Here is a 26302-nt window from a genome sequence, read left to right on the forward strand (position 1 = left end):
GGTTCGGTTCCCGCTAAGGGCACGTACCTCGGTTCGTTTGTCCCCGGCCCTGGTTGGTCGTGCGGGTGGCAGCCACTCGATGTGTCCCTTTCACATCGATGTTTCCCTCTCTCTCTCTCCCTCCCACTCTGTCTGTACAAAAAAAATGGAAAAATGTCCTCGAATGAGGAAAAAAAAAAAAAAGTGATTTGCAGTCAGCAAGAGGCTTAAACCTTTCAAGAATCAGGCTCTTATAATTCTGACTTAGAATATGAGGAACACGTCATTTTCCTGGTTCATTAGAGATGCTTTTGGATAAATAGTCTAGCTTCATGATTAAAAAAAACAACCAACCAACCCACCCACCTAATACATACATATATATATATATATATATATATATATTTTTTTTTTTTTATCTTCACCCAAGGAGATTTTTGCATTTATCTTCAGATAGAGCAGGAGGGAGAGAGGGAGGAAGAGAAAGAGAGAAACATCGATGTGAGAGAGACATATTGACTGGCTGCCACCCACATGACCCCAACCGGGACCGGCGACAAACTGCAACTGGGGTACATACCCTTAGCAGGAACCAAACCCGGGACTCTGGTATACCGGCTCACGCTCTAACCGCTGAGCCAAACCGGCCAGGGCCCAACCCACCTAATATTAACAGCAACCAAAAACAACCAACCAACCAAAAACAACAATAAAAAAACCCACACCAAAATAACAGCATCAAAACTGGTTGTTTAGTAATTGCCAAAAGGTGGTCTTGAATTGAGCCAACTTTAAATTTGGCAAGGCAACAAAGAGATCATATGAAAAGAGAAATACACACATTAAGATAGAAGAAGAGGGGAAAATAGAATTAACTGGGGAAGGATAATAGACCATGTCTTTGTTGTTCATCATTCTGATTTATAAGTTAAGATGAATTCATTTCCTAAATTGTTAGAAATAAATTATTCATGGAGGAACCATCTGTTCTCTCTTGCCAATTTATCCACAAAGAAGGAACAGTATGTTGCAGCAGAAGTCTGCTGAAGCAAATTTCTTAGGTGACTCATATCACTCTGAAGATATGCTTCAGTTTCAAACTCATATCTGATATTTTAATGTAATGGGAGATTCATGCTGCACTTCTTATTCTAATAAAAGAAATTCAGAGGGACTGACAATAAAAAGATACTGTTTGTAGCATACATATTTATAACAGCTAGAACTTTCTGTGTATGAAGAGATGGGGGCAGCCATCTGATCAAAATAGGGAGCAGCTTTTTTTTTTTAAATTCTCACTCGAGGATGTTTTTCCATTTCTTTTCTTTTCATTTTTTAATTTTATTTTTGTTACAGATGTTTCTCCTTTTTTACCCCATTGACACCCTCCTCCCCATCACCCCGCCCCATCCCCGGCTTTATTGTCCATGTCCATTGGTTATGCATATAAGTTCTGTGGTTTATCTCTTCCCACCCCCATCACCCCCAACTGAGGGTTGTCAGTCTGTACCCTACTTTTCCATTTATTTTCAGACAGAATGGGAGGGAGAGAGAAAGAAACATCTATGTGTGTGTCTCTCTCCCCCATGACCCCAACCAGGGCCCAGAGCGAACTGCCCAGAATTGAACTGGAGACTCTTTGGTCCATGGGCAGAGGCACTAACAGCTGAGCCAAACAGGCCAGGGCAGGAGCAGCTTTCTTAAATTGAGATGTCAGTGTTTTAAATAAAAGAATGTTGAGGTGATGGGGGAACTCATGGAATTAGGAAAGAGCTAAACCATTTCCCAGATCAGCACATTAAAAGGATGACTGAACAAAATGCAGTTTACTTGTTTGTTGAGTTTACATCTCCACTTTGTAGAATTTTTCAGATTTTAATACCTTAGCTCAGAGACTACCATTTGCATAATATGATTATGCTGTTGTATAGCATCGCCAAGACTTCTGTGTCAGCCTTTCTTGCTTTGTTTAGTTTTTCCTGCTAACAATGATGTGTGTGCATGCTTGTTTTCCTGGTTTTGCTCTCTGCTATCCTCTCCAGCTTTTCAACACGCCTCTCATGCTGTAATGTCTTTAACCAGAAAGGTTCGAAGTGTTTTTGTCAGTGCTGAATCACTGGGAGGCAGGAAGAATGGTTGTTTTCAAGTTCATCTTCATCATTATAGAAAATTACATTGTCGCGACACACAAGCTAGCAAGGCTCGGAAATGGTACAGGTCCATGCAAGGCGCGAGGAAAGGATGCCGGGGCAACGTCTGTCCTTGAGCCAAAGCCTGAGGCCGGAGCTGCTGCAGAAACAGTTGAAGGTGCTGGACTGCAGGCAGAGAGCGGTCCGAGCCGTGGATTTACTGTGGATGGCAATTACTGCCCGACGTGCAGTGACGAGACCCTGGTGCTCTGGAACCCGCTGCTGGGGACACTGCTGTGGGCGGACAGCGACCACAACCACGAGGTGCTGGGCATGGCCGGCTCCTTCGACCACAGCTGTCTGTGCTCCAGAGGTGGGACAAGGCGGCTGTGCTGTGCGTGGGATGCGGCTTCGGGGCAGGTCGCGTGTAAATTCCGGGGCCACGCAGGCAAGGTGAGCACCGTGCAGTTTAATGAAGAGACCACATTCATCCTGTCTGGCGCTGTTGATTCCAGTATCGGCTGCTGGGACTGCTGCCCTCGGGGGCCTGAGCCAGTGCAGAAGCTGGACAAAGCCAGGATGGCGTATCCAGTGCAGAAATGTCAGGCCCGCAGGGCCCGGCAGGCTCCGTGGATGGCCGACGAGGCGCTGTGACCTGAGGATGGGGAAACCAAATGAGGGAGACGCAGGTACTGAAACAGCTCCTGACTGCACACCTGGGGCCTATGTGCCAGTCAAGTCAGTATTGCTAGGTGACCTCCTACCTGGTTTGCTCAGGATGGCTCGGTGCATGAGTAATTATAAATTACTGGAGACATTAATCATTGAAACCCCTTGCACTCCTGATTTGGTGGTTTATCTGATGACTAGTGAAGTTATCACTAGTCATTGAGGATATTTTTAATCCTCATTGAGGATATTTTCCCATTGATTTTTAGAGTAGGAGAGAGGAAGAGAGACAGAGACGGAGAGACATCCATTGGTTGCCTTCCGCATAACCCCTACTGGGGTGGGGCCGGAGATCCAACCCTCAGCGCGTTGAGGTAGGTGCCCGTGACCAGGGATGGAACCCGGGACTCAGTTCGCAGACCGATGCTCTAACTGCTGAGCCAAACCAACCAGGACTGAAATTGTTTTTAATAGCTCAAATAGCATAAAGAGACTTAGAATATTCTGTATCTGGAGAATTGAAGCAACTTGGAGAGGAGGTGGCTCATATATATCCTGAACTCCTAAAGAGGCCTGATTAGCAGCACGCGGTGGACCTTAGCTTTCCTGTGACGCAGGACGGCACACTGACTCCGCCCCATTTTGCTGAAGAATGATGTCATCATTTGAATGTCCTGTCAGCACCTGCCTCTGGAGCTTGGGTTTTCAGGGCACTCTCAAGCCAGCTCCCTGTACTCTTCACCCTGTTTTCCAAGTCGCAGTCTAGAACCAATAATTACAGCTTTCAGGGTGGGCATGTTCCAGGAGATCTTGGTTTCAGTTACTCCCAATTACTTATCCCATCATATTTGGGTTTTCTTTACAGATTTAAAAACTTTTTCCTTTGGCTCTGAGTCAAAATTTTGGGTTTGACTTTCATCCCTAGCCAGAGAGCCTGGGTTATTTATGGTTGAGGACTTGTAGGTGTTTTAACCAAACCAAAATGACCACTGTTGCTGCAATTCTGCAGCTGATGAGCTTGTATGTACAGATGCATTCAACGTGACTTTTGTAAGTGCTTCTAATCAGGATTGATCATTTCTTCTGCTAAAAAGCACAGTAAGGAATGCATTCCATATTTTGTATAAAATATAGTATTTTTTATATAAATTCTTATTATTTAAATAGCATTTCTGGTTTGGCAGACCCTTTCAAATTTTTCCACACTAAGGAAAGTTTCTTTCTACAGCAAAACAATGAGTTTTTATTCAGATACCTAACTGTAGCTTGTGCTTGTGTGTCCACAGTACTATTTCTAGATTTCCTTTTTCTGATACTCCTTAGACTTGTCCTCTTAAGATGTAAATAAACTCAACATACAGGGAATTCATACAAAATTAACAAATTCAGTTTCCTGATTGCAGCAGAAATATACAATGAGTTAGGACTGTGGTGTTTAAGATTATAGCCCCACACGTTATTCAAATTTAATTAAAATAAAGTATAATTAAAAATTCAGTTCTTGCCCTGGCTGGTTTGGCTCAGCGGTTGGAGCGTCGGCCTGCGGTACAGAGAGACCCGGGTTCGGTTCCCGCTAAGGGCATGTACCTCGGTTGCAGTTTGTCCCCGGCCCTGGTTGGTCGTGTGGGTGGCAGCCACTCGATGTGTCCCTTTCACGTCCCTCTCTCTCCCTCTTCCTCTCTCTCCCTCCCGCTCTATCTTAACAACAACAAAAAAAAATTCAGTTCTTAGCTGCACTCGCCCCATTTGAAGTGCATCAGTGTTACTATGTAGTTCTGGAGATCAGAGGAGTGTTTCAGTAAGCCCTGTAGTATTCCACCATCTTCTTGCATCTAACCTCAGACAGCACAAATATAGAAAATTGCCACCACTGCAGAAAGTTCTTCTGGACAGTGAGTTGATTGGCAGACCTTGTATAAACTCTCTTTTTATTCTCTGGTGAGGATGCAATTGAGACAGCCTCTCAGAAAATCCCTTTTATTGTTTTGAAGAAAAGCAGTGAAACCTAAAAGTGGCAAAAGTGGCACAGCTGTCCCAGAACTCAGAACCCAAGATCTAGAAGTTTTCTGAAAGTTATAGTCTAAGCCTACTTTGTTTTCCATTGTACCCTCAGGGTCTGGCACATAGTAAACACTCAGTAAACACTGGTGTGAGTGAATAAATGAAAGAGCTCAGCAAAGAAAAATGGAAGATCTAACTGTAAAAATGTGGGCTTCTCTTGGGATTTGGATCATTTTGAGTATTCTCTAAAACTCATGAGAAGAAAGAGCAAGTGAGAGTCATTGGAAATGTCTTCTATGTAGAAGCCACAACCAAGACTAGAACAAATGGCATTTGCTGAGTGGTTCCTTCTTTTTCTTCTCTTCCTCTCCATCATCACCGTCATTGTCGTCGTCGTCGTCATCATCATCATCATCATCATCATCATCAAATAGCTAACCTTAGTGGGCATTTATTACATTCAAACCACCATTATTCTGGTGTATGCTAGACATAACAATACTATAGCATACACCAGAACTTATTCATCTTGCATAACTGATATTTTATACACATTGATTAACAACTCTACATTTCCCCCTATCCCCAGTCCCCGGCAATCACCATTGTATTGTTAGCTTCTTTGACTATTCTAGATACTTTATATAAGTGGAATCATGCAGTATTTGTCCTTCTGAATCTGGCTTATTTCATTTAGCATAATGTCCCCAAGGTTTATCTATCTTGTCACATAATGCTGAATTTTCTTCTTTTTAAATATAAGGCTGAACATACTCTCTTGTGTATATATACTACTTTTATTTATCCATTCATCTTGGCTATTGTGAACAGTGCTGCAGTGAACACGGGAGTGCAAATATCTCTTCAAGATTCTGAATTCAGTTCTTTTGGACAAGTACTCAGGAAGTGGGATTGCTGGATCATATGGTAGTTCTATTTTTAATATTTTGAGGAATCTCTATACTGTTTTTCATACTGTCTGTATAATTTTGCATTCCCACTAATGGTGTACAAGGCTTCCAATTTCTCCACATCCTCGCCAACATTTGTTGTCTTTTGTTTTTTGATAATAGCCATCCATCTATGCTATAACAAAATGCCACAGACTAGGTATCTTATAAATAACAAACATTTATTTAAGTTCTGAAAGCTGGAAGTCAGAAATCAGGTAAATATTTTGTATTTTATTGATGTTATTTATCCTTTGTACTGTTTTTTTGTTCGTGTTTTCAAATATTAATTTTTGCTTATAGTTTTTAAAATTCCCTACTCCTACCTTCTTTTGGCTGATTTTTGTATTTTCTTTGGATTTGAAAATATAAAAGAAATGACAAGAAAGTTAACAGCTTTTAAAAATAGTAGCAATAACAAGTTCAATATAGTAAAAAAAAGATTCCTTTCATAATTATATACCCAGGTACAGATTTAACAAGAAAGGTGCAACTCCTATGTGAAGAAAAAATGTACAACTTTATTGAAAGGAGTTCAGTCCATGGAAATTGAACTCGTATATTTCATTAAGAACTTTTTTGACAAGATATTTCAAATCATCCAAATGCAGAATCTTAAATAGCTTTAAAAGAATCATGAACTTGTTAGCAAAAACAATGACAGGGTTCAACGTAAAATTTTATGTTGACATTTTGGGATTGTAGATATTATTTACTTGGGGTGCATGTGAAATTAAAAGATGATTAGTTAATATTTAGTAACTTTTAATTTTTTCATTGAAGCCAGGAGCTTTGTATTTTATTTAGCAAAACATTTCAATATTCATTTTACTTTTGAATGCTGTGGAATATTTATTTAAATTAACATTAAAGAATCCCTGAGGGAAGGTTCAGGCAAAATACTAATATAAACTAATAAATGTATTATAAGATTAGAAATCTCTAGTCTTGGCGGGGGTGGAGGGGGCGTACTGTGTGTCTAATTATCTACTAACCTTGTATGAAATTTTGTCTGTCATTTTACTTCCTTCTCCTCTTCATTGAAAAAAAATTCTTTAAAGGGCTTAGTCCTCAAGAAATAAATAAAAGAGTAGCAGAAGATGAGTGAGGTTGAGTGGAACATAAAATTAGAACAGTTGCAATCAATAAAAATCTTGAAAATACTTTAGTGAAGAACTATAAACAAAATATGATAGTACGATCCTATAAGAATCCATGATTACTCATAATTTATTCATAACTACATTAAAAATTTAGAACTGTGCTTAATTATTTAACGTCTATTTAAATTTTAAAAATTGAATTTAAAAATCGAGAGGAGCCATACACTTTCCTGTAATCTGAATAGTTCTGGAGCATGAAAGGGGTATTTCAGTAAGCCCTATAGGATTCTACCATCTTCCTGCATTTAACCTTGCATTCAGTACACCTTAGCAGATATTTTTTGGGTCATGCAGTTTAACATTTATAGTGAATCTTGGACCTGAGATCACTTTGTGGCCTCTAAAATTCTGCTGGGTGTGCCTTTTGGTGGGTGGGCACTCACGTTGATTGGAGTGAGCCAACAATAAGACAAAGTACTCATGGTTCTAAAGAGTTCTTTTATTATTTAAAAGTCAGTGTCTCTTGCTGTCTCTTTCTCTGCCCACTCTTGGTTTTAGAAGTTCTAAATAACCTTTTTACATCAAAGAGTGGCCCCCAGCATGGTATACCCTGGGAACTTACTGGAACTTTAGGCTCTCAGGCCCCACCCCAGACCTGCTGAATTGCAACCTGCATTTGAACAGGACCTTCAGGCGGTTCTGGTGCATCCAAGTATGAGGAGCCTGCCATATGGGATGGGTTGACACGAGGCTAATATTATCTGTACTCCTGGAAGGATTGGTTAATTTTCCAAACCCCCTTAGGTTTCATAGCTCTTTGAAAGATCCAGGTACATCATAATCTTGTTGGAAACTTCTATATGTCTTGAATAGAAAAAAATTGTTCATATTATGTAAACAGGGTGAATCATGGGCAATATAATATCGATTGATTGGTTACCTACTAGTTGTGAGGCATGGTGCAAAATGTTTTATCTATCTATATATTTTCTCATTTAATCCCCTCAGCAACTCCACAGAAGAGATTTTAGTAATCCAATTTACAGAAAAGAATACGAAAATTAGGGTAAGGGATTACTTGCTCAAAGTTAGATATATATACTATTTTGACCAGATATTCAAACCCAGATCTGTTTCACCTAAGTCCATGCTCCTCAATCCCCCAACTTAAAAAAAACAAAACAGTGCTATGTTGTTGACATGCTGCTGTGTTTTGTTTATAGTAACAAAGCACATGAAATCGTCTCTTCTTTGTCCAAGATTAAAAAATAAGCCTGTGCAAGAGATGTATGTTGATATTTATTTTATGGTGGCTGTGATTTTCCTCTTTCCCAATTCTGAGATGTAAATGTCTAGTATTAGGTTCCTTAAGTTTGTAAAATCTTTGGGGAAATTTTTTGAAATGCGAAGAAAAAGAATTCATAGTTTTGTTTCTTTCTTTCTTTTTTTTTTTTTAAATTTTATTTTTGTTACAGATGTTTCTCCTTTTCACCCCATTGACACCCTCCTCCCCATCCCCCCTGCCCTGTCCCCGGCTTTGTTGTCCATGTCCATTGGTTATGCATACATACATATAAGTTCTGTGGTTTATCTCTTCCCACCCCCCATCACCCCCTCTTCTGAGGGTTGTCAGTCTGTAACCTACTTCCGTGTTTCTGGGTCTACCCTATTCCTCAGAATGTTATATTCATTATGTTCCATATATAAGTGAGATCATGTGGTATTTGTATTTTTCTGCTTGGCTTGTTTTACTTAGGATAATACTTTGCAGGTCCCTCCATGTCGTCTCAAAGGATAAGAGATCTTTCTTTCTTACAGCTGCATAGTACTCCATTGTGTATATGTAACACAGCTTTTTGATCCATTCCTCTACTGATGGGCACTTGGCTGTTTCCATATCTTAGCTATTGTAAATAGTGCTGCTATGAACATGGGGGTACATATATTCTTTCTGATTGGTGTTTCAGGCTTCTTAGGGTATATTCCTAGAAGCGGGATCACTGGGTCAAATGGAAGTTCAATTTTTTTTTTTTAATCCTCACCCGAGGACATTCTCCATTTTTTGTTCAGGTAGAGTGGGAGGGAGAGAGAGGAAGATAGAGAGAGAGAGAGAAACATCGACATGAAAGGGACACATCCAGTGGCTGCTACCCTCACGACCAACCAGGGCGGGGGACAAACTGCAACCGAGGAACGCTCCCCTAGCGGGAATCAAACCCGGGTTTCTTTGGACCGCAGGCCGACGCTCTAAACGCTGAGCCAAACTGGCCAGGGCGGAAGTTCAATTTTTAATTTTTTGAAGTAACACCATATTGTTTTCCATAGTGGCTGCACCAGTCTGCATTCCCACCAGCAGTGCACTAGAGTCCCCTTTTCTCCACACCCTCACCAACACTTGTTGTTTGACAATTTGTTGATGGTGGCCATTCTGACAGGTGTGAGGTGATACCTCATTGTTGTTTTAATTTGCATCTGTCTGATGATTAGTGATGTTGAGCATTTCTTCATATGTCTCTTGGTCATTTGTATGTCCTGTTTGGAGAGGTAATCTATTCAGCTCCACTGCCCATTTTTTAATTGGGTTCTTTGTCTTTCTTTTGTTGAGTTGTATGAGCACTCTCTCTATATATTGGAAATTAACCCCTTATCTGATATATCATTGGCAATTATGTTCTCCCATACAGTGGGTTGCCTTTCCATTTTGGTGGTTGTTTCCTTTGCTGTGCAGAAGCTTTTGAGTTTGATGTAGTCCTATGTGTTCATTTTCTCCTTTGTTTCTATTGCCTTAGGTGATGTATCAGTGAAAATTCTGCTGCATATGATGTCCGAAATTTTGTTGCCTACATTTTCTTCTAGAATTTTTATAGATTCACGGGTCACATTTAAGTCTTTTATCTATTTTGAGGGGTTTTTTTGTATGGTGTAAGTTGATGGTCTAGTTTTATTTTTTTACATGTAGCTGTCCAATTTTCCCAACACCATTTATTAGAGAAGCTGTCTTTACTCCACTGTATGCTCTTGCCACTTTTGTCAAATATTAATTGAGCATATTGCCTTGGGTCCATTTCTGGGTTTTCAGTTCTGTTCCACTGGTCTATATGCCTGTTCTTCTGCCAGTACCAGACTGTTTTGATTACAGTCCCTTTATAGTATAACCTGATATCTGGTATTGTGATTCCACGTACTTTGTCCTTTTTCAAAATTTCTGTGGCTATTCGGGGTCTTTTTTGGTTCCATATGAACTTTTGAAGTATTTGTTCTAGTTCTGTGAAATATGTCGTTGGTATTTTGATGGGGATTGCATTGAATCTATAGATTGCTTTGGGTAATATGGACATTTTAATGATGTTAATTATTCCAATCCATGAATAAGATATGTGCTTCCACTTTTTTATATCTTCCTCTATTTCTTTTTTCAATGTCCTGTAGTTTTCTGCAAATAGGTCCTTTACTTCTTTGGTTAAGTTTATTCCTAGGTATCTTAATTTTTTTGCCATGATGGTAAATGGGATTGTTTTTCTGAGTTTCTCGTTCTGTGAGTTCATCCTTGGTGTATAAGAATGCCATCGATTTCTTGACATTAATTTTTATTTTGCTACTTTGCCAAATTCATTTATTAAGTCTAGTAGATTTTTGATGGAGTCTTTAGGGTTTTCTATGTATAATATCATGTCATCTGCAAATGACAGTTTTACTTCCTCCTTTCCAATTTGGATACCTTTTATTTTTTCTTCATGTCTGATCGCTGTGGCTAAGACTTTCAGTACAATGTTAAATAAGTGGCAAAAGTGGGCATCCTTGTCTTGTTCCTATTCTTAAGGGAAATGATTTTAGTTTTTTTCCATTGAGTATGATGTTGGCTGTAGGTCTTTCATATATGGCTTTTACTATGTTGACATATGCTTCCTCTATTCCCACATTGCTGAGTGTTTTTATCAGAAATGGATGCCGGATTTTGTCAAATGATTTTTCAGCGTCTATTGATATGATTATGTGGTTTTTATTCTTCATTTTGTTTATGTGGTGTATCACGTTTATTGATTTGCGAATATTGTACCAGTCTTGCATCCCTGGGATGAATCCCACTTGGTCATGGTGAATAATTTTTTTGATGTATTGCTGGATCCAATTTGCTAGTATTTTGTTCATGATTTTGGCATCTCTGTTCATCAGGGATATTGGCCTGTAGTTTTCTTTCTTTGTAGTGTCTTTTTCTGATTTTGGAATTAGAATTACGCTGGCCTCATAAAACGAGTTTGGAAGTCTTCCTTCTTCTTGAATTTTTTGAAATAGTTTGAAGAGAGTGAGTGTTAGTTCTTTTTTGAATGTTCGGTAAAACTCCCCTGTGAAGCCATCTGGGCCTGGGTTTTTCTTTGCTGGGAGAGTCTTGATTACCTCTTCAATTTCCTTAGTTGTTATTGGTCTGTTCAAGTTTTCTATCTCTTCCGGGTCCAGTTTTGGGAGTCTGTGTTTCTAGAAATTTGTCCATTTTGCTTAGATTGTCGAATCTATTGCCATAAAATTGTTCATAGTAGTTGTTAAGGATCTTTTGTATTTCTGTGGTGTCAGTTGTTACTTCTGATTTTGTGTATTTGGGTTCTCTCTCTTTGTTTCTTGGTGAGTCTAGATAAGGGTCCATCAGTCTTGTTTATCTTTTCGAAAAACTAGCTCTTTGTTTCATTGATCCTTTGAATTGTTTATTTGGTCTCAATGTTATTTATTTCTATTCTGATCTTTACTATTTTCTTCCTTCTACTTGCTCTGGGGTTTTCTTTTTGTTTGCTTTCTAATTCTTTAAGTTGTGAGGTTAGATAGTCAATTAGAAATTTTTCTTGTTTCTTAAAGTAGGCCTGTAGTGCTATGAACTTCCCTCTCAGAACTGCTTTTGCTGCATCCCAGAGATTTTGTGTTGTTGTGTGTTCATTTTCATTGGTTTCCAGGAAGTTTTTAATTTTTTTCTTGATCTCCTTGGTAAGCCATTCATTGATTAATAACATGCTCTTTAGCCTCCATGTGTTTAAATGTCTTTGCATGTTTTTGTTGCAATTGATTTCTAGTTTCATGCCATTGTGATCTGAGGAGATGCTTGATATGATTTCAATCTTCTTGAACTTGTAGACATTCAGTTTGTGTCCTATCATGTCGTCTATCTATGAGAATGTCTCATGTGCACTTGAGAAGAATGTGAATTCTGTAGTTTTGGGGTGTAATTCTCTGTAGATATCTATTAAATCCATTTGGTCTAGTGCTTCATTTAGAGTCTCTGTTTTCTTGCTAATTTTTTGTCTAGAGGATCTATCCAGTGGTGTCAACGGGGTTTTGAAGTCCCCTGCTATGATTGTATTGCTGTCGATTTCTCCTTTGAAGTCCTCCAGAAGACTTTTAATATATTTTGGTGCTCCTATATTGGGTGTATATATGTTTATCAAGGTTATATCTTCCTGTTGGATAGATCCTTTCAATAGTATGTAGTGGCCTTCTTTGTCTCTAGTTATGGTCTTCATTTTGAAATCTAATTTATCAGATAGGAGTATTGATACCCCAGCTTTTTTTTGCTTTTTGTTTGCTTGGAAATTTTTTTCCATCCCTTCACTTTTAACCTATGTGAGTCTTTTGTTGTGAGGTGGGTCTTTTGTAAACAGCATCTAGATGAGTCATGCTTTCTTATCTAATTAGCTACTCAGTGTCTTTTTATTGGAGCATTCAGTCCATTTACATTTAAGGTGATTATTGATATGTACTTATTTATTGCCATTTTTGTTTAGTTTGGTTATATATTTTTCCTGTTTCTTCTACTAATTACAGCAGTCCTTTTAACATTTCTTGCAGTGCTGGTTTGGTGCTAATGTATTCCCTTAGTCTTTTTTTTTGTCTGGGAAGCTCCTTATTTGACCTTCTATTTTGAATGACAGCCTTGCTGGGTAGAGTAGTCTTGGATTCAGATCCTTGTTTTTCATGACCTTGATTACTTCATGCCATTTCCTTCTGGCCTGTAGTGTTTTTTGTGAGAAGTCAGCTGAGAGCCTTATGGGGTTTCCTTTGTAGGTAACCTGTTGCTTATCTCTTGCTGCTTTTAGGATTCTCTCTTTGTCTTTAATTTTTGGCATTTTAATTACTGTGTGTCTTGGTGTGGGCCTGTTTGGGTTCTTCTTACTTGGGGCTCTCTGTGCTTCTTGAACTTCGATGACTTCTTCCTTCACCAAATTAGGGAAGTATTCTGTCACTATTTCTTTGAATATATTCTCTAACCCTTACTCATTTTCTTCTTTGTCGGGGACTCCTATGATGTGAATATTATTACATTTCCAGTTGTCCCACAGTTGTCTTTAGCTGTTTTCTGTTTTTTAATTGTTTTTTCCCTTTTGGTTTTCTGATTGGTTGATTTTTTCTACCCTATCTTCTAATTCACTGATCCTCAGCTTCCTCTACTCTGCTCTTTAGACCTTCCAATGTGTTCTTTATTTCTGATATGTCACTCTTGATCTCTTCTTGGTGGTTTTTAATTTCCAGTTGGTTTATTTTCAGCATCTCTATTTCCTTACTCATGTTGTTGAGCTTCCTCAAGATCATGGCTCTGAATTCTAGCTTTGTTAACTTGCCTAACTGCTCCACATTGATATCATCTTCGGTGGAGGTCTCTTGTTCTTTCATTTGGCTTTTGTTTCTGTGTTTCACCATTTGGGCTATCACAGTGGGGTTTGGAGCTTGCCAAGTTTTCCCTATGGGTGTTGGTGTTCTGCTGTTTGTGGCTCCCTCTCCTGGGTTTAGATGAGCGAGGGAGGATCCACGTTAAACACCACTGTCAAGTCTTACTTTCCTGGTTAGAGTTGCTAGCCCAGGAATGGTACTGTTATCCTCTAGCTTTTTGCCTGGAAGCTAGCAGTCCAGATTACTTGAAGAGTTTTGGGTCGATAGTTGATTGAAAAACTCCCTCAGGTGCTCAGTGTAAGGTGATTTTCCGAGGGTGGGGCAGATGCTGGTTGTAATGAGCCTCAGTTTGTATTTCAGTGGCCCACAGGGTGGGGTTGAATCTCCGAGGGAGGGGCTGCTGCCTCTCCTCAGAGTCCTGGGAAGGAGCAAGATGGCCACCGTCCTGCGTGGCTGCAACTCAGCAAAAGCTCTGACTGCCCTCCAAATCCCGAGTGTCCCGACACAGTTCCAGTCCATTCTGCCCTCCCTCCGCCGGAGCCCAAGGTGAGTGGCTGTGGCTGCTTCAGCCTCTGTCCCGGCTGCGCTGTGGAGCCGCCTGGGAGTGTAACCCGAGGGCGCCGCTCCCAGCTGAGGCCGCTGCCGAGCTGCTGAGCTGCCGACCGTGGGCTCCCAGCACCTGTCTCGCGCCTTCGCAATCCTACCAGGATCGAGTCAGTGTCCCTGGTTATATGGTCCTCGCAAGCTGCTTTTCTGTTGCTTTTTCCTGTCGATTTGTCTGTATTTTAGTTGTAATTCCAGTTTGGTCCTGGGAGACGGTCTGTGTAGCGTCCATTCACTCCTCCGCCATTTTGGAATCTCTCATAGTTTTGTTTCAAGCAAATTCTCAGAAATCCATGATCCATAAATTGTTAAGAATCATCACCCGTGTACAATCTGTATCTCAGTGACCCCAGGCCATTGGAATTTTACCTGTCCGCAGGTGTCATTGAACTTTGTCCCATAACTAGACTTTCCCTGCACTTAACGTCCCAAATCATGCGGGTCCTGGGAGGGCATCCGAATCACCTCTAGATCTTCTGAAGTGTGATCTCTGGAAATGGAGCTCAGAAATCTATATGAATAAGAAGCATAATGATTCTGACAAAGAGTTCTAAGTCAGCACAATTTTCTTTCAAAACTTTGAACAAAACAGGATGCTTTGTGCATGCCCTGATATGGAATAATTCGGAGGGAGGCCTGGAGTCGACCCAGTCCTCCCACAGGGAATTGGTATCAGCTAGGTACGGCCTTTCTGGTGCTAAGTACTGCGGAAAGACCCACAAGCATCTTTTGGCCCTTTGCTCTCCTTTAAAGATAATCTGTTGCATTGCCAGTTGCTTCTGAGACTGGTGTATGTGTAGCACTACAAGTCTTTAGTTATGAAGTTGAAAAAAAATAACATCCTGAAGATGTTTTGACAAATCAATGACATTTGAGTTACCTTTTTCCTGAGAGAATTAAAAACACAGTTCCAAGGAGTTTCTGTAAAGAGATTGTTCAACTAAGATTTTACATTGCTAATTTTGTTTTGGGTAGTTAATGTTGCCACCACTTTATCTGCTTAATAGAAAATTGAAGTTTTTCTTTCTCATTCATTCGTGTCTGCTAGAAATGCTTGACATTTTCCACCCACACAGGTTCTGATGACATCACTGTTACTCATCCTCTCATTGACTCACCTTTGAAATAGGATGAGTTGTTCATTCATAGGCATAAATGATCGGTGGAAATGGACTTGTGGTTTTCCATTACTTTTTGTAATCATGACTTGGTTCACTCGGATGATCTACCATTTTCTCTTTGGTTCAGAGAACTATCAGAATTGTTAGCTAACATGTATTGAGAACTATGGTTTGTTTGTACTCTTTTGCTTTTCCTTTGTTTCTTTTCCTCCCTTCCTTTATTTTTTCCTCATTTTGTAGGTACAAGAAGAATCTATTTTTATAAACATACCCACCTCCTTTCATTGTTTATTTGGCCTCTGGAGATTTCAATTTCTTTTAGAAATATACTCAGTATTTTAGGCTGCTAAGATGTGCTAAAACATGAGCCAGTTAATGATGTTCTTGTTGACAAGTTCTAGAAACTTGCAGGGTTCATTCTGCAAGAATGACTTATAGGCTATATGTTAGAACGTCAAACAAGTGGAAGCAATAATAGCGCTAATGTCTGAACCCCAGGTTTACCACTGAGAGAGGGAGATCATTGATTAAAACGCCCATCTGTTCCAAAGGTGTTTCCAACTAGTTGTGAATCAAAATCAGTTCCGTGATTATGCTGCTCGTCTAGCTATTTGTCTATTTCTCAAAATTACTGGTTGTGTGCACATTTTACCATGATGTCTGAGAAATGAGGTTTTATTTTTGGATATTATACTTAATTCAGCAATGTGTTTAGTACATTGCAGGTTTGCATCTTTGCTCTATCACGGTTTTTTCAAGCTGTGATAGAGTGAAGCCGTGACCATCGAAGTGCAAAGTGGCGAGGGACGACTGTGTATAAAGAAAGAATCTTACTTCGCGGAAATCCATTTATCTCAGTAGAGTCTGGAACTGATTAACCGCGATAAATGAGGGCCGATTGTACTAGGAACATGTATTTTGCAATTGTCACCAGTTCTAAGAACTGCATAATCAGTGAGTTAAGTATACAATTTTCAAATGAGTGAGTGGACTTACATTTTGGCAATAATTTGATGCTAGAGAAAGAATAGATTCATCTGAATGTGAATTCATCTTTTTTTGTAGAATGAAGGATGGAAGCATTTTTGTTACTAGAAGCAAGTTCTTTCTTTTTTGCCCAAATCGTGATGATGTACAGCATAGGGAATATAGTTAATACTATTGTAATAACTTTGTAAGGTGACTTATTGTGTTGATCTCTTTGTAAGATATATAAATCACTATGTTGTATGTCAGCTGTAATTTTTAAAAAAAATCCTTTCTTAAAATATCTATCCTTAACCTACTTATTTTTTTTCCTAAATAGTGATGGTATACTTACGTAGAATTTCATGATTCACAGCTCACTTTCACATTTATTTAATTTTTCATTAGATATTTTCCCTCTGCTGTTTTCTTCCCATATGGAGGCCATTGAATAATTGACTCTCAGATTTGAAAGGGAACTTAAATGTTTTCTGATCAATAACTCTACCCAGTGGTCAGCCAGTCAGCCGTTTCCAAGAGGAGAAAATATTAAAGAGAAAGACAGGCTGACCTTTGGATCAAACAAAGGGGTAGAGGAAAATTTTCCTTTTTATAGGGAAGGCAGACAGTATTAGTTTTTTACTTCTGCTCCTTTATTTGGCTCTCTTTTTCAGGCTCAGCCTATTGAGCCCGTGGACTTCTGCTTTAGGGACTCTCTGGTCCCTTTAAGGTGGTTAATGCCCACCATTTGGGGGCTTTGCTAACCAGTCGGCTCCAGACTTCACCTACATGCTAAGCCTAAAGGGTGTGGGTTTGTGGTTGTGTAATTTCTTTAAGGGTATTTTTTTTTTTTTTTTTTTTTTACTGATTAAGTTATTTCAAAACACATTAATACACAGTTGGGGCAAATTAAAAGTTGTAAGTATGGGACTTAAAATCATTTGCCTGCTCTGGTTTGGAATTTATTGACTTATTTCTGATTTCAGTAAAAATTTGGAGCTTATTTTTAAAAACTTGTAAGTTATTCTTATCTGTTCTGCTGAGAAAACAAATCCAATCAGGTACATTACTCCATGATACAGATAGAAGACAGACACTCAGCCCACCCAGGCTGGACTTGGTTTGTGAGGTGATTATCATTTAGTGATGGCTTGATTGATTATTGTGTGCCCTTCAAAGTGACGGGAAACCAGATAGTTACAGGAAATTGTGGAAAAATGGGGGCAACAGGGAAACTGTGTTTCCTGAGCTGATCCAGTGCATCCTGTGCAAAGATGATGATTCCTCAGTTGCAGGAACGGGATTGCTGTGTAAAAGGAAAATGAATTAGTGAGGAAAGTTAGGTGAACGAAAAACAGCCATCCTCAAGTGTACTGACAATAGTTCTCAGTGCCTTTTCTTCCCGTTGCTATGAGACGGATGAGCTTGGTACGTGTCTCAATGCCTTTTCTTCCTGTTGCTAAGAGAGGGATGAGCATCCTACATGGGCATTACCCACTGTATCCACAGAATGACGTACCTGCTAAACCTGGGATTTGTTCTGTAGACTCCGGAAACAGACATTGCATGCGTCATTTCACAACCTGTTGTAAACTCTATCTGTATAACCCCAGAAAAGATAATTAAGTGATGATGAAAAGCTGTCACTTCTTTGTTAAAAGTTGAAGTTAAATTGACATAGGGAGGTTTATTCAAAGTTCAAAGCCTTCAATTTTATCTCTGTTTCTGAATGCAGTCTCTTCAGAACACTTTGTTTAGATTTTACAACAAAAATAGCCCAGGAAGCTGCTTGCCTAGGGAGGTTTTGTGGCTGTGACCATGGAGATTAATCTTCTTCCTGGCGAATCAGCTGTTCACAACACTGCTGCCTTCATTCCCAAAGAAGAATTTCCAGGCCTGTCTGAGAATGTTGGATATATTAACAAGCACTGAGTCCTCCTCACGGGGTGCGGGCTCCCCGACACCGACTCAAGTTCCCTTTAGTTATTCATTTATGCCCTTTCCCGTTCCAGAAAGGTGTTCGGCCCTGGTTGCACCTGCATCTCAAGGGCATGCTGTGCTGTCAGTCATGCCGCTGGGAGGATGGGATTGAAAAGCAAAACCATTCATTGACTCATTTACTCATGGATTTACTTAATTGCTACTTTTTGTACCAATAGACCATGCAGTCTTGGGGTGGGGAATTAAACAAGTAATCACACCGATTAATGCATATTTTTAAACTGAGATATTAAAAATAACAAAGGAACTATACTTAGACTATACATACTCTGAGAAAACTGTATTTATCCACCATCAGAAGGCTGTGAAGTCAAAATGTGTGTGTGAGAAGAGCACATCATAGGCAAGAGCGCATCATGGGCAAGAGCCCTGTGGCCGAAGGAAGTCTGGTGAAAGACGAGGGGAGACTGGTGCCCCGGGAGGCAGGGGGGTGGATCAGACAAGACCACCTGGGAGTTAAAAATCGTGTAGAGAACTTTTGGGTTTTATGGTAAATGCAAGTGGGAAGTTAACTGCTGCATTTTTAGGTCTTAGAGGGGATCTGATGGAGGTTGTGTTTGAAAAGATAATTCTGGCTTTGGGAGGGCAAAGGGTCAGAGAGGGGCCAGAGAGGCTGTAGGAATATTTCAGTTTAGAATCTGGAAGCCGGTTGTTTATGGTCCAACATTCCTTCATTGTTGCCTTATTCCTGAACACTGTCTTGTGTACCTCTGTGTCCCCTGGACTCTACATTCCCTGAGTTTGGGAATGCTGCTTTATTTGTTTTTTGATTCCTTGTAGAGTCTGACACCAGAAGTCGCATTTATACATCCAACAATTGCTGTAATTAATCTGTAGGTCTTCTCTACCTCATGAGACATGTCAGTAGGCTTAAAAGAATCCCGCCCTTCTGTATTCTGGTGATAGCAGAATCTGTATTGTGGGCTAATTTATTCCTGAAGACAGAGGAAGATAAAAATATACTTGCCTTTTCTTTTGCTAACTCATATGTGCCTTGCGTTTTCTTTTCACACATTAATATCTTCTATAAAATGACCTTTACAGTCCTATCTTTATGTCAACCTAAAGCATTGCTACTGTCATTATTAGTATCTCACAAATACAACAGACATGTTGGGGAAGGTTTGTTCCTGAGGGCAGTTTCCTAGAGAGTCACAGAAGCAACACCATACTGGAAATGTTCTGAATTTGAAAATCACAAGTTGCAAACTGAACCAAGTACAGCAGGTGAGGGAGTGGTGCCACCTGTGGCTGAACAGGGAGAGCAGGGGCTATCCGGCAGCATTGAAATTCAAATAGAGAGTACACAGCCACAGCCACACCAAACACTGGGTGCTAAGTGACCACGCATTTGCCATTTCTCCTTTAAACGATTAGATAGATATAGATATAGATATAGATATAGATATAGATATAGATATAGATATAGATATAGATATAGATATAGATATAGATATAGATATAGATTTTTTTTTAGAGTTCAGTGTGCCCATCTACTCTTATGGGTTGTGAGCCAAGCTCTTTTGAGTGACTGAAGCTTCAGAGCTTGTTGGGTTAAGAAATGGGGCAGGACCAGAATGCCTCCAACAGTGCAGTCTTCTCAAAGGACTGCAGAGCAGGCTCTGATGTTCGTCTGGCTCCCAAAACCCTGTTTCCTTTCATAATGGGCTGCCCCAGTTTCTTCTGTGCCTCAGTCCAGTGACTACATCAGTAAAGGGAAGGTATAAAGCAGGGGAGTTTGACAGAAAGGAAGAAGGTTCTTAGGACTTTTGAAATCGGAAGCAAAGAAAACATCTTTTCTCGCACATCTCCTGAGCAAGTCCCTTGGAGGTACTTTTATTGCAGACTTTCCCTGAAAGTAAAAAAATGATGGGCATATAAATAGCACTGATCCTGCTCCCGTCTGATCCTTAGAAGATTAGCTTAAGCTCAGGTCGCGAGGTCACACAGGACGTGGTTTTCTGTGGCTAGCAGTCGCTTAAATCATACACTCAGGAATCCACTGCAAATAATATTTAGATAGTGTATTTCCAGGAGAAAAATAATTCCAACTTTTTAAAAAAATCAGGGTGAGCCGTCCTAGTGGTCTTGTAAAAGGGAGCGTCTTTTCTGCTGCTGAAATTGGGCCTGTGGGATGGATGAAGCAGAAAAGAGCAGAACAACAGGATTAACGAAGGTCGCTTTGCTGTTGTGCTCTGCAATTTTATTTCCCCTAAAAGGCAATGGAGAGCAGCAGAAATGGGCATCTGTGATTTAGGTTTGATGCTGAGGCCTTCAGCAAAACACCCTCTTTGGGCTGCAGTTGTACAATAAGGATAATACAAATGTCTGTCTTCCACATTTTAGTGGACTTACTGGAAAGAGAAAACTAGATTATGTGTACCAAAGCACCTCACAGTGACAAGGTAATGTCATGCAATAATAATACTATGAAAATAATTATAGCAAACACGTAGCACTTGTTATTTACCAGGCACTGTTGTAAGAATTTACATTTATTATTTCACTTAGCTCTTATAGTCACCTCATGACATAGAATCGATCATCTGATGGACCGATGGGTAAACAGAGCCACAGAGCTCAAGTAACTTGCTCAAGGCCAGCCAGTAAGAATTGGTGCTAGGATTTTATGCCCTGGCCGGTTTGGCTCAGCGGTTAGAGCGTCGGCCTGCGGTCCTGAGAGACCCGGGTTCGGTTCCCGCTAAGGGCGCGTACCTCGGTTGCAGTTTGTCCCCGGCCCTGGTCGGTTGTGCGGGTGGCAGCCACTCGATGTGTTCCTTTCACATCGATGTTTCTCTCTCTCTCTCTGTTCCTCTCTCTCCCTCCCACTCTACCTGAACAAAAAATGGAAAAATGTCCTCGGGTGAGGATAAAATAAATAAATAAATAAATAAGAATTGGTGCTAGGATTTTAACCCATATGGTCTGGCTCCAGAAGTTTAATCACTATGGTTAAAAATAAATAAAAAAGCCTAGACTTTTAACTAAATGAGAAGCTAAGCCTTTGAATCCTGGCTTTAGGGCTGCGTACCTGTGGTCAGGCCTCTTAAGCAGTCACAACTTCAGTTTGCTCACCTTAAAATAGAGATGGATAATAATACCCACTTGTAGATGCTTGGGCAGGACTAAATAAGAAGACATGCAAAGTTCAGTGTTGAACCAATAGGAGGCTGGCAACGTATTATTATTATTAGTTACTGGGGAAGTGGTGGAGTATTTGTCTGCTCCATCTGTCATAAAAATATATTACAGACTGGATGGCTTAAACAAGAGAAATGTCTTTTCTTACAGCTCTGGAAGCTAAAAGTCTAAGATCAAGGTGCCAGCAGGATTGGTTTCTGCTGAGACCTCTCTTCCTGGCCTTCCGGCAGCTGCCTTCTCCCTGTGTGCTCACGGGGCCTTTTCTCTGTGCACACTGGGAGAGAGGAGAGAGGTCTGTGGTGCTTCTTCCTCTTCTTATCAGTACACCAGTCCTGTTGGATTAGGACCCCGCCCTTAAGACCTCATTTAACTTTATCTCCTTGAAGGTTTCATCTCCAAATACAGTCGCATCAGAGGTTAGGACTTTAACATTTGAATATGGGAGAGAGAATTCAGTCCATAAGAAGTAGGTGACTAGGGAGAGAGACACAGAAGGACAGAAGGGGAGTTTGGAGTATTTTGATATCGAAAGATTTCTTCAGCATCAGTTCTGGAGGGAAAAGAAGTTGTCAGCTATGTGTAATAATTTAGTAGATATACGATGTTTTTGGCACTGTATATCATTTGTCTTCTAATGGGTGCTATAGAAAACATGCCTATACACCCTGGCTGGTTTGGCTCAGTGGTTGGAGCGTTGGCTGTGGACCAGAGAGTCCCACGTTCGGTTCCTGCTAGGGGTACGTACCAAAAAAATCAAACAAAACATTTCTATACTATTTTACCTTGTAGGTGAGCCTGAATTTAAATACATTGGGAATATGCATGGTAATGAGGCTGTTGGACGGGAACTGCTCATTTTCCTGGCCCAGTATCTGTGCAATGAATACCAAAAAGGGAACGAGACTATCGTCAAGCTGATCCATAACACTCGGATTCACATCATGCCTTCGCTGAACCCCGATGGCTTTGAGAAGGCAGCATCTCAGGTGAGTGGGAACCAGCTCGGAGCAGGGCACGCTTTATTCATTTTGTATGTTTGTACTCACGGGCTTATCTACTCACATGCACTCACATGAAGCTTCCAGATGGTGCAGTAGGAGGGTGTAAGTCATGTCTTACTGGTGAGAAAAAAATTCAGAAGGTAAGGGATCGTGGGTGAGAGTTTCTTCAGAGATTACAAATGTTCTTAATAAGTCATTATTTAATCAGTGTTTTGTTTGTGTTGTTAAATAAATTCTATCAACTCACGTTTGTGACTAGGTCAGTTTCCTTCTAAAACTCTACACAGAAGTATGAAAAATATCTACTGCTCTGTATTGGAGAATAATGCCATTGCTGTATTTCAGCGATTTTCAACCCTTTTCATCCATGGCACATATAATCTAATTGCTAAAATTCTGTAGCAGATCAGAAAATGTATTATATTTTTTGCTGATCTGACAAAAAATAGGTATAATTTTGATTCATTCATAGTGGATGGCTACTGTTATGTTGGCTGTTGTCGCTTTTTTATTTGACAATCTAAGGGAACCAGTGCCCCTAACTAACTGGTCAGGTATTGCATGTTTTAAAAATTATTGCAGCACACCCTTTAAAAATTGCTGTTGTATCTGAATGAGTTGATGTCATAGCACCCTCTACTGAAACCAAGGAAGAGAGCTGTTTTTTTGTTTTGGCCATATCAGTGGTTCACTGATGTTTAATCCTTGTCTTTATATGATGAGTAAAGTAAACAAAACAAAAAATCTCTCCTACCTTTACACTAAAATTAATTTAATACATTGTAACTTAGAGAAACTGGAAAGTAATGACGTTTTCAGAAAAAATATACAGTTTGTGTTCCCATTTTTGTGGACAGGGACGTTACATTTGCTGTTTTCTGCAGTTTGAAATAATTCTCTTATATATGAAAATATATTAAAGTATATATTTTCTATGTTTATCTAAAGTTAAGAAGTCAGTTTGTAGCTTAAAAAGAGATCCAGTGACCTGATAGTTTGACATTGGAAGAAAGTGAGTGATTTCTGTAAATAAGTATAACATTGATATATAATTTCTAAAGTTATGAGAGAAGAATTCTAGTAACATATGATTAAATCATTTAATAATTTAAGGTGATATTCAGAACTGTGAGACAATATGGACAAAATATTATTGCTATTTTTATATTTTTATTTACAAAATATATATTGTTTTACTTACATATTTTTATTCCTCACTGTCTAAGGTATCTGAGCTTGCATGACCTCAGGATTACAGAAATTATCTCTATATCATAGACTTGATATAAGTTAATAGTAAACCAAAGAAATCTACATTATGGAATATAACGAAATATCTTAGAAGCTGATTAAACTTCCAGGTTATTATACCATTAGTGAAATGAAGGGTTTAAAGTTGAGCAGGAATTTCTCAACTAATAATATATATATATTTTTAGGAAGACTATAGAACATAAGTTTTAGAGCTCTTTTTTTTCATGAAGCTCACAAGAGGGAAGTATATTATTAATATAGAGATAATTAATGTTAAACTCATTTTAAGCTTCTGATCTTATTTAGTAATTTATTCTTTTGAATTTTAAAAACATATTACTGTGATTTACAGAGGCAATGAATGTTTTATTTAAACTTTAGTATAGTGTCATGATTTAAAACACACGTCATCTATTACCAGCTAATGTATATTGACTTTATTGCAATTTGATGATATCTTTTAAATGCTATTATTGTTAATATTTAAATTATTTACTGAAAATATTTTCAAAATAGCCATAACAATTATTTTAAACCTTATTTCTTCATGTTTATCTCAGTAAACTAGTGAAAATGCCATTATTGGAGGATATTGTTGAAATAAATAATTAATAGATTATTTTAAAAATCATTAATGGAGACCTTCAATACAAAGCAACAATAATAGCAGATAACTGATGATTTTTCTCTTTGACATTTTTTTAGCCTGGTGAACTCAAGGACTGGTTCGTGGGCCGAAGCAATGCCCAGGGAATAGATCTGAACAGGAACTTCCCCGACCTGGATAGGATAGTTTATATTAATGAGAAGGAAGGTGGTCCCAATAATCATCTGTTAAAAAATCTGAAGAAAATTGTGGATCAAAACACAAAGGTAGAGAACACATATATTTTTCATGGGTTCTGTTGTCTAGCCTAAGGAAATATGTTGTGATATCTTCATCATAATGAAGGACGTAGGAGTAATGTCATCCTTGTATGGGGTGGTTAACTATGGCTGAGAAAGTCACGGCTAGAAAGACCGGAGCCCTGATACTAGTCCTGTCCTTAGAATCTGTCATGGTAGCTGGGGAGTGGGAGTTGGGGGTGGGGACAGGAGAGTGGAACCCAGTTGTGGGGGGGTCTTAGAAACTCATCATGGCCCTTCCAAAGGTACTTATCGGATTGGCTCCTCCTACAGCATTTCACACTGTTGATCTTTTTTTTTTTTAAGATGGTGAAGCAATTTTTTATTGAATTTATTAGGGTTATATTGGTCAGCAAAATTATATAGGTTTCAAGTGTACAACTCTGCAATACATCTGCACATTGCATTGTGCGCTCACCATCCAAAGTCTAGTCTCCTTCCATCACCATTTATTCCCCCTTCGCCCTTTTCCACCTGCCCCCAAGCCCACTTCCCTCTGGTAATCACCATACTGTTGTCTGTGTCTGTGAGTTGTTGTTTTTTACTTCCTCCATCTATTTTCACCCAGTGCCTCAGCCCCCATTCCCATTGTCAGTCTGTTCTCTGTATCTGTAAGTCCGTTTCTATTTTGTTTATTTTGTTCATTAGATTCCACATGTAAATGAGATCATGTGATACTGTTTTTCTCTGACTGGCTTATTTCACTTAGCATAATACTCTCCAGGTCCCTCCATGCTGTCTCAAAAGGTAAGATTTCCTTCTTTTTTATAGCTGAGTAGTACTCCACTGTGTAAATGTACCACAGCTTTTTATCTACTCATCTACTGATGAGCACTTGGGCTGCTTTCAGATCTTGGCTATTGTAAGTAACACTGCTGTGAACATAGGGGTGCGTATATTTTTTCAAATCAGTGTTTCTGTTTGCTTTGGATATATTCCCAGAAGTAGAATCCCTGGCTCAAAAGGCAGTTCCATTTTTAATTTTTTGAGGCAATTTTGTACTGCTTTCCACAGTGATTACACCAGTCTGCATTCCCGCCAACAGTGTACGAGGGTGGTTCCCTTTTCTCCACCTCCTCAACAGCACTTGTCATTTGTGCATTTATTGATGATAGCCATTCTCACAGGTGTGAGGTGATATCTTGTGGTTTTAACTTGCATTTCTCTGATGATTATTGCCATTGAGCATCTTTTCATGTCTATTGGCCATCTATATGTTCTCTTTGGCGAAATGTCTATTCAGGTCCTTTGCTCGTTTTTTAATTGGGTTGTTTGGGGTTTTTTGTTTTTGTTTTTGGTGTTGAGTTATTTGAATTCTTTTGTTTTACTTTTTAAACTTATTTTTATTGTTGAATGTATCACAGATGTCCCTCCTTCCGCCCCCCCCTTGACCCTCTCCTTCCCACTCTCACCCACCTCTTGCCTTCCCTACACTATTGTCTGTATCTATTGATTATGCGTATATGTATAGAAGTTGTTTAGTTTCTCTCTTCCCGCCCCACCTCCTCCCTTCTCTTTGAGGTTCGTCAGTCTAACAGCCAATTTGTACTTCTTAATCCCTTCATTTTTTTCACACATTCCCCCAAACCCTCTCCCATCTGGCAACCAACAAAAAGTTCTCTGTATCTACGAGTTTGTTTATGTTCTGCTTGCTCATTTTGTTTGTAGATTCAATTATTGATAGATATGTATTTATTGCCATTTTATTGTTCATATTTTTTTTATCTCCTTCTTCAAGAAGACCCATCAACATTTCATATAATACTGGTTTGGTGGTGATGAACCCCTTTAGTTTTTCTTGTCTGGGAAACCCTTTATATGGCCATTAAT

At 39.3% G+C, this 26302-nt stretch overlaps 1 protein-coding gene and 1 pseudogene across 2 annotated transcripts in view; both read left to right on the forward strand.

The window, feature by feature from the left end:
* Positions 1-26302, forward strand: part of CPE (carboxypeptidase E) — a 122719-nt gene that overhangs the window by 65033 nt on the left and 31384 nt on the right. Inside the window, exons 1-3 of one of the 2 annotated variants that reach the window (XM_036240726.1) lie at positions 21709-21777; positions 22101-22297; positions 24272-24439. In XM_036240726.1, the coding sequence (XP_036096619.1) occupies positions 21750-21777; positions 22101-22297; positions 24272-24439 (393 nt within the window). In that variant the 5' untranslated portion in view covers positions 21709-21749. Of the gene's footprint in view, positions 1-21708; positions 21778-22100; positions 22298-24271; positions 24440-26302 lie in introns of those variants that run through there. The other variant, XM_036240725.1, reaches the window with a different exon arrangement.
* Positions 2188-2767, forward strand: LOC118616451 (annotated as a pseudogene).

Source organism: Molossus molossus, unplaced genomic scaffold (assembly GCF_014108415.1).
Source record: "Molossus molossus isolate mMolMol1 unplaced genomic scaffold, mMolMol1.p scaffold_m16_p_4, whole genome shotgun sequence".
Lineage (NCBI taxonomy): Eukaryota > Metazoa > Chordata > Mammalia > Chiroptera > Molossidae > Molossus > Molossus molossus.